General features: G+C 42.4%; 1 protein-coding gene across 1 annotated transcript; it reads left to right on the forward strand.

The window, feature by feature from the left end:
- Positions 1-476: 476 nt before the first annotated feature.
- LOC100619530 (olfactory receptor 2D2-like) lies at positions 477-3,951 on the forward strand. The gene has a single exon (XM_056795330.1). It carries the CDS (start codon positions 1,732-1,734, stop codon positions 2,668-2,670), a length of 939 nt encoding a protein of 312 aa, XP_056651308.1. The 5' UTR covers positions 477-1,731; the 3' UTR covers positions 2,671-3,951.
- The last annotated feature ends 3,223 nt before the right edge of the window (positions 3,952-7,174 follow it).

The following is a 7,174-nucleotide window of genomic DNA, read 5'->3' on the forward strand; positions in this document are numbered from 1 at the left end:
CTCCCTGGAGACTGGCTCAGGTTGCTTTCAAGGTGAGTCCTTCAGAATAGCCAGCTCTGAGGCCCTTTTGCCAGCCCTGAGGTTCCTGCTGCTGCCGTGGGCTCAGCACTCTGGGTTGGGGGGGATAGATCCTGGGACCTTCCTTCTGCCTGCCCCTTAGATCCAAGTGATCTAGGGTTCTGGCTTTTGGGGGGCTGTACCTTTTGATCCAGGTCCTGGAGGAATGTTCCCCGGGTCTGTCCTATTGTTCAGCTTGAATTTTGGTGTCCTAGGAGCACCCAGTTTGCGATCAGTAAGGAAGAGTTTCCGAGGTCTGAACTTTCACAGCTTCTAAGCCGCCATCTTGACCGGAAGTCCATATCCTCAATTTCTTCAACTGATTGACATGTATTTTGACTGATTCTCACATTTATTAGATATAATTTTATTAAGAAATACTTTTTAACAGTTAAAATTTCAGAAGAGAGCTGCATGATCTCAAGCATGGAGTGAAAAACTGTCTTGCTCTAAGAAACTATTTCATGAATCATTATGGTCATACTATTTCTCCATTTTAACCAGTCTTAGAAGGGATAGCTTTGATTGTAGGAGTATCACAAGACAGATATAAAGATGGGTTTGAATCGTAGACTACTTATAGCATATGTAATCTTCAGCAAATTCCTCAATTTCTTTGTGCTTCAGTCTCTTCTCTTGCAAAATGGAGTGGGGAGGGGATTAGATGTTCTCTCCCAACCTAAGAGTCTCTGTGATTTGGCATGAAGTTCTAGGAATTCTTCAAAAGATAAATGGAGTCCTGCCCCTTACCCCCAAAAGAAGTATGCTTAGGAATTTTGTTTATTTATAAAATTCTAGGTGGTGCAGTGGTCAGGGGGGAAATAACAGCAACTTTATACCTCTTGAAAATCATTGGGACTCTATTCAGATATGGTACAAACAATTTTTATCAACTAGAGAGATTATGGCAAATAATAATTCACATGGAAAAAGACCTGGAGCTCTTGGGCTTGAAGTGTCATTATGACTGAAAATGGGAGATAATAGACAAAAAAGATAATGTTACCCCATTAGACCCCATTAAGTTGGTAATGATTTTGAGGATGATGAAATGCTTATTTTGTCTGACTTCAGAATGGGGAACTCAAGGCACTAGGTGGAAGTTAGAGAGCAGATTTCAAATTAGTAGTTAGAAAAGGTTGCTTAAGTTAGAGCTAACCAGAAAGAATAAAGGATACCAATAAATATCTTTCAGCACAAACTAGATGCCCTTTTGTTGGGGATATTCTAGAGAAGATTCTTGTTCAGGTAGAAGTCCTAGAAAATGCTTTCTGAGATATTTTCCTTTTAGATCATATAAAAATCAGAGGATGCCCCAAAAGGAAATAGTGGAGCACCATTGAAATAGCACTAAACAAGCAAACAAGAGACCTCAACCCTTGTCCCTCTTCTTCTCTTCATCAGATGTATAATCTTGAGCAAGTAATATTTCTGAAATTCTCATGTATGAAATGAGGGGTTGAGCTAGACCACTTTAAAAGATCCCTGATGTAAAATCCATGTAAAATCCATGATTTTAGGAATCTACCAAAGCTCAGGGGGAAGGACTTTTCAATATGGGGATTTCAACTACAGAACTCAGAAGGCCCTGGGTCCATTCTGCCCTTGACCAATGCTGAGTTTTCTGGACTCTACCATCTTCTCTCTTTTCCTTTTCAGGTCCCTACTATCTCAATGTTCTCAGCATCGAACCACAGTTCCATTAGTGAATTTCTCCTGCTTGGCTTCTCCAGTGACTCCACCTCAAATAGGATCCTTTTCATCATCTTTCTCCTTCTCTACCTCTGCTCAGTCCTGGGAAATGGACTCATCATCCTCCTGATCTCTCTGGATTCCCATCTCCACACACCAATGTATTTTTTCCTCAGTGTCCTTTCCCTATTGGACATGGGCTATGTCACCACCACAGTGCCTCAGATGTTGGTGCACCTGCTTTCCAGTTCTAAGCTCATCTCCTTTGGAGGTTGCTGGCTACAGATGTACGTATTTGGTGCCCTGGGTCTCAGTGAGTGCATCATCTTTGTGGTAATGGCCTATGATCGCTATGTAGCCATCTGCTTCCCATTGCGTTACACACTCATCCTTAACTGGGATTTATGTGTGAGATTAGTGTTAGGGACTTGCACTTGTGGTTTCTTCTTCTCCCTACCCCATACCTACTTTACCATGAGTCTCCCCTTCTGTGGCCCCAATATGGTCAATCACTACTTCTGTGAGGGTCCCTCAGTCCGAAGCCTGGCCTGCATGGACACACACCTTATTGAGGTAGTAGACTTTGTCATAAGCATCTTCATGGTGTTAGTCCCTCTTTCACTAATCCTGGCCTCCTATGTCCGCATCACCATGTCTATCCTCAAGATTAAGTCCACCCAAGGCAGGTTTAAGGCCTTTTCCACTTGTGCTTCTCACCTCACTGTGGTCACTCTGTTCTATGGACCTGCCATATACATCTATATGAGGCCCAACTCCAACTACTCCCCAGAGAGAGACAAGCAGATCTCACTTTTCTACAATGTGTTCACTGCCCTCTTCAACCCAGTAGTCTACAGCCTTAGGAATAAGGACATAAAGGCAGCATTCATCAAGGTGGTAGTGAGAAACAGAATAGCCTAGTAAGTAGAAAGCCTTGGAATGAGCCATTTTTCCTTTTTTTTTTCTTTTTGAAATTTGGTTTCCCTTTCTCACCCAAGTAGGGCAGTCACTTATTATCCCCACCCCATTGTTGATCAGCATCTTTTGACCCACTCCATTGTAATCTGGGCCAAGTTACCACTCTTTAAGCAGCCTGATGTCCCCATTCCTCCATGTCCTCCCACCCCTCACTCCCTACTCCTGAAGGATTCACCATATTGTTGCTAGATCTCCTGAATCCACTGAATTGACTTTAGCCCTGTCTTAACTTGGAACTCCTGAACTCAGTTGATCCACCAACTTCTGCTTCTGCCTAGTAGGAAAGACTGTAGGTATGAGCCACCACACACAATAGGTAGGAGCCATTCATTCTTATTGGGCTCAGAACCCTGTCCTATGACCTACAACATGCCTAAAACATCACCTACCTTGAGGAGCTAAGCAAAACAAACCTGATTTCATCTTATCCTTCATTATCCACATTACCATGAGATGGATAAAGGCTAGTCTTAGATTCTGAAACTCTTCTCAGATACATAGTTCCAACTCCCACAGCTCCTCATCTATAAATTGGAGAGTTTAACATTTGCCCTCATCTCCCTCATAATGGTATTATAAGGAAATTACTTTGCAATCCTTCAAGTGCCCCATTAATCTGATTTCTTATAATTAACCAAGCATGATGGTGTACAGTCATCTGGAAGAAATTATTCATAAAGCATCTATAGAATCCTTACTACATGACTCCCCCTGTGCTGAGCTTGTGGGAGACAGTAGAGAAGGCCAATGGGGGGAGGAAAACAAGTAGAAACAGTTCAAGAGTAACCCTTTAAGATCCAGGGGCTGATGGGAAATGTAGTTTCTCACAGCTAGAAGGAACTGAAAAACCACAACACATAGAAGCCCTGGGACATTGGAGTCATAGGCATGGATGCCAGCAGGGGATGGCAAGGGAATGATAATACTACCTTGAACTGAATATATTCATGAGCAATTAGAGCCTAACCTGGTTCACTGATGCACAGAAGGAATGGCCTACCTGGATAAAATCATGCCCACTTAGAGGGCATGAATTTATTCCTTCTATACTTTCTCCATCCTCACTTCAGTGCATTCTGGAAAAATCAAGCCTGGTGTCCTTAAACTTTTGAACATACTGTAAGTACTTTTACAATTATTTTCATCTCTCCATAAACATAAACATCTGGACTCTAACCTTAACCATGACTCAATGTTGAAGATCTCTCTCTGATGCTCCCAATCTCTTTCAATATCTCTCTCAATCTCTTTCTGTTTCTCCCTCTCTCTTTTCTCTCTTTTTTTCTCCTTCTCTCTCTAGTATAATGTTTTTTCTCCCTTTCTCTGTCTTTCTCTCCTTCCTCCTTTTATCTCTGTGTCACTGAAGTCTGTTTCTGCTCATCTTTGTCTCTGAAAAATCTCTCTCCTCCTTTCTCTTTCCTAGTATCGCTATCTTTTTCTCATCCTTCTCTCTTTCCTTTCCTTTCTTCCTTTCCCTTTCTCTTCTTTTGTTTATTTTTCTGCCTTTCTGTCTCTCTCACTTTCTTTCTCTGTCTTTATTTCTCTGTCAATGTCTATCTCCATCTCTGTGCCTCTGTCTTTCTTTGACTCTCTGTCTTTCTGTCTTTCTCTCTCTTCATATCTCTTTTGGAAAAAGGGAACCAGGTACTTTTTAAGCATTCAAAGCCTGTGACTGTTGTAGAAGATGAGAGAAGACTAAAATTCCAATGGCCTAGAACTGTGCTGGCAAGTCCATGGTACACATGATGGAGGGGGCTGCTCCCTTCACCCTCTCCACTCTGCCTGAGGATGTTTTTCATATCACCCACCTCTCTGCCCAGCAGCCCAGTGGGAATGCTTCCTCCCTACCCTGTCTGGGTTAAGGGTGCAGTTTAGACACTTGGTCTCTAAAAGGTTTGCCATCACTGGCCTAGAACATTTTGGGATGGCTTCATGTTTGGAGCGGGATTTTAGTTAATTCTTGAATAGGTTTGTAGTAATGGATGAAAAGGAGATAGGATCCTGGAGGTAGAAGGAGAAGGCAGGAAATTATAAGCAAATCTCTGCTTCTTGCTACCTATGTAATTTTGGGAAAACACCTCCTCCTCACTGAGCCCTATTTTCTTTATCTTTCAAATCAGGGGAGTCAACCAGATTATTTCTAAAATTCCTTCTAGCTTAAAAGTCAAATTTCTCTGATGCACAGGCACAGAAACAAAAATGAGGCAAAGTAAGTGCTAGAAGGGAAGAGCTGGAGAGCTTTCATTTCAATTCAACTAATTTTTACCATTTGTAAAACACTAGGCATGGTGACTGGCACATGATAAAATACTTTTAATACTATATAAAATACTTTTCCCCTTCTCCACTGTCCTTCCTCTTCCTTTCTCTTGTTGAGTACCAGATATGTACAAAATACTAAAGGAGGCACTGAGAAAGATGTAAAGACAATTGAAATAGTATAGTATAGTAGTAATCTCTCAGTAACCAAGAATGACAATTGTCTTTGTGCGTTTTCATCTGTGGTATACCCTCATATGGCTTAAAGAGGGTGGGCGGGGTTAGGATAGATGAGTGTGCACAAAGACACATGTGCGTGAAGGAGATTTAAATGGAAAAGTTGATGCACAGAGACAGTCTCACTCTCTCGGCGTTGGAAGCCTGGGTCCAATGGCATGAAAAGTTGTTACACCTGGAGACTTCCTCAGCTGCATTGGATGGCCGTGTTGTCCTTTGTGCTCCAACACGCCCTGAGCACTCCACAGTGCTTTGCTGCGTCGCCATCTCAGCTGTTGAACCTTCTTATTGGTTTCTTCCATCTGTTCAGCCATAGCAGTCTTCACATGCTAGATGAGCAAAGCCCTAGTTCACCCAGGGGTCTACAACCCGCTGGCTACCCTCACAAGGTTTAGCCGGCCTGTCGAAGCCATTGCCCAGGGTGTGGCCACTGCTGCATGCTAGCAGCTACTGGGAGCCACAAGGGAGAGCTGGGTGTCAGGTGAAGGTCAGAGGCTGGAGAGCTGCCCTAAGGAGGGCACAACAAACCCTCCATACCAGAGATACTACTCCTCCCTGAGCACCCCATACACCCCACAATTGAAATACTGTCCTTGCTTTCATGAACCTTATACTCTAAGAGGGAGCAAGAGAGACACACAAAGGATCCAAAAGAAAATGTGATTAGGGTCTTTAGTGAGACACAAATTCAATTTGGTTCACCATTAAGGGCATCACTGTGCTAGGCAGTGGAAATAGAGACAGTATGGCACTGGTTCTAAGTTCACTTTCCCTAATCCCCTTTGCTCTGATAGGCTGGTTCCTAAGAGGACAACTGTTAAGAGGAGATTTTAATACAGAGTGGAAATGGAACACTGCAAGAGGTATGATTGACAGACAGGAAGTGGGAATATTGGAGAGAGGGAACTTCTGGGAAGTTTACCAACAGAGGGAGCTTCAGTTCTGAGCCTTGAAGGGTAAACAGGTCTTTCTGATCTCTGGATTTTGAATCCCATCAATTTCCCAGAAAATTTCCCAACTGACCTCAAAGACCTTAGTGTCTGTGAACCGTTCCTGATCCTTATCTTATCAAGATCTAAGTGGACTGACTAGACATTTCAGCTTGGCCCAAGAGGGATTTTCCCTGCAGGGCGATCTGTGTGTCATTCCTGAAGATAAGAACATCTTCCTCTGTATCAACTTATCTTAAAGACTTATGCTGCTACTTTAACATTAGTTCAGGATGACCAGCATAAGAGAGAAGGAAGAATAGGTTTCTAGACTTGTCCTGGCTGGTGGCCAAAGCCAGGGGACTCATTCCAGTATGGGCATTTAGCCTAGGACTCCTGTTTAACCTCTTACCTTTCCCCATGATAATTATCCTTTCCCAAATAAAAATGTGTTTGTTCATACAATAGCAGTAAGATTATTTAAGTGAAAAAAGAGGGTTGGAGGGTGTAGTTGGTTTTAGGGCAAGATCTCTAAGAGAATCAGGCATAAAGCAAAAGTTCTGATTCAGAAGATATTGGTCTTCCTCTACTAGAGGGTTTATCTGAGTGGTATTTCCAGGAAGATTAGGTTTCACAAAATTCCTAATCACCAGTCAAATCTCCATTCCTGTGGTGTGCCAAATCTAATAGAGTCAACAGCTCTCAGACCCCTCAGGAGAAAGCCCTTAAGGAGGGGTTTATTCACTAACACAATCAAACTAACTTCAATCCCTCCTTCCCAGGGGTTCTCCCAAATTCCCTTTTAACTCAACTGACTATTCATTTTCTTAGGATTTTAGATGTAACTGAAGAGAATAGTAGCTTCTAACATGGCTCAGTAGCTCTCATTCAGAGTTCTCTTTTATAATATCAATCCACCATTTCAACTCAAAGAATTTTTATTGAGGGATATTTACAGAGACTGTACAGAATACATTCTCTTCTTACATATCCAGGGTTCCTGGAAAGAATGAGCTCAAGCT

This window comes from Monodelphis domestica, chromosome 4, assembly GCF_027887165.1.
Source record: "Monodelphis domestica isolate mMonDom1 chromosome 4, mMonDom1.pri, whole genome shotgun sequence".
Lineage (NCBI taxonomy): Eukaryota > Metazoa > Chordata > Mammalia > Didelphimorphia > Didelphidae > Monodelphis > Monodelphis domestica.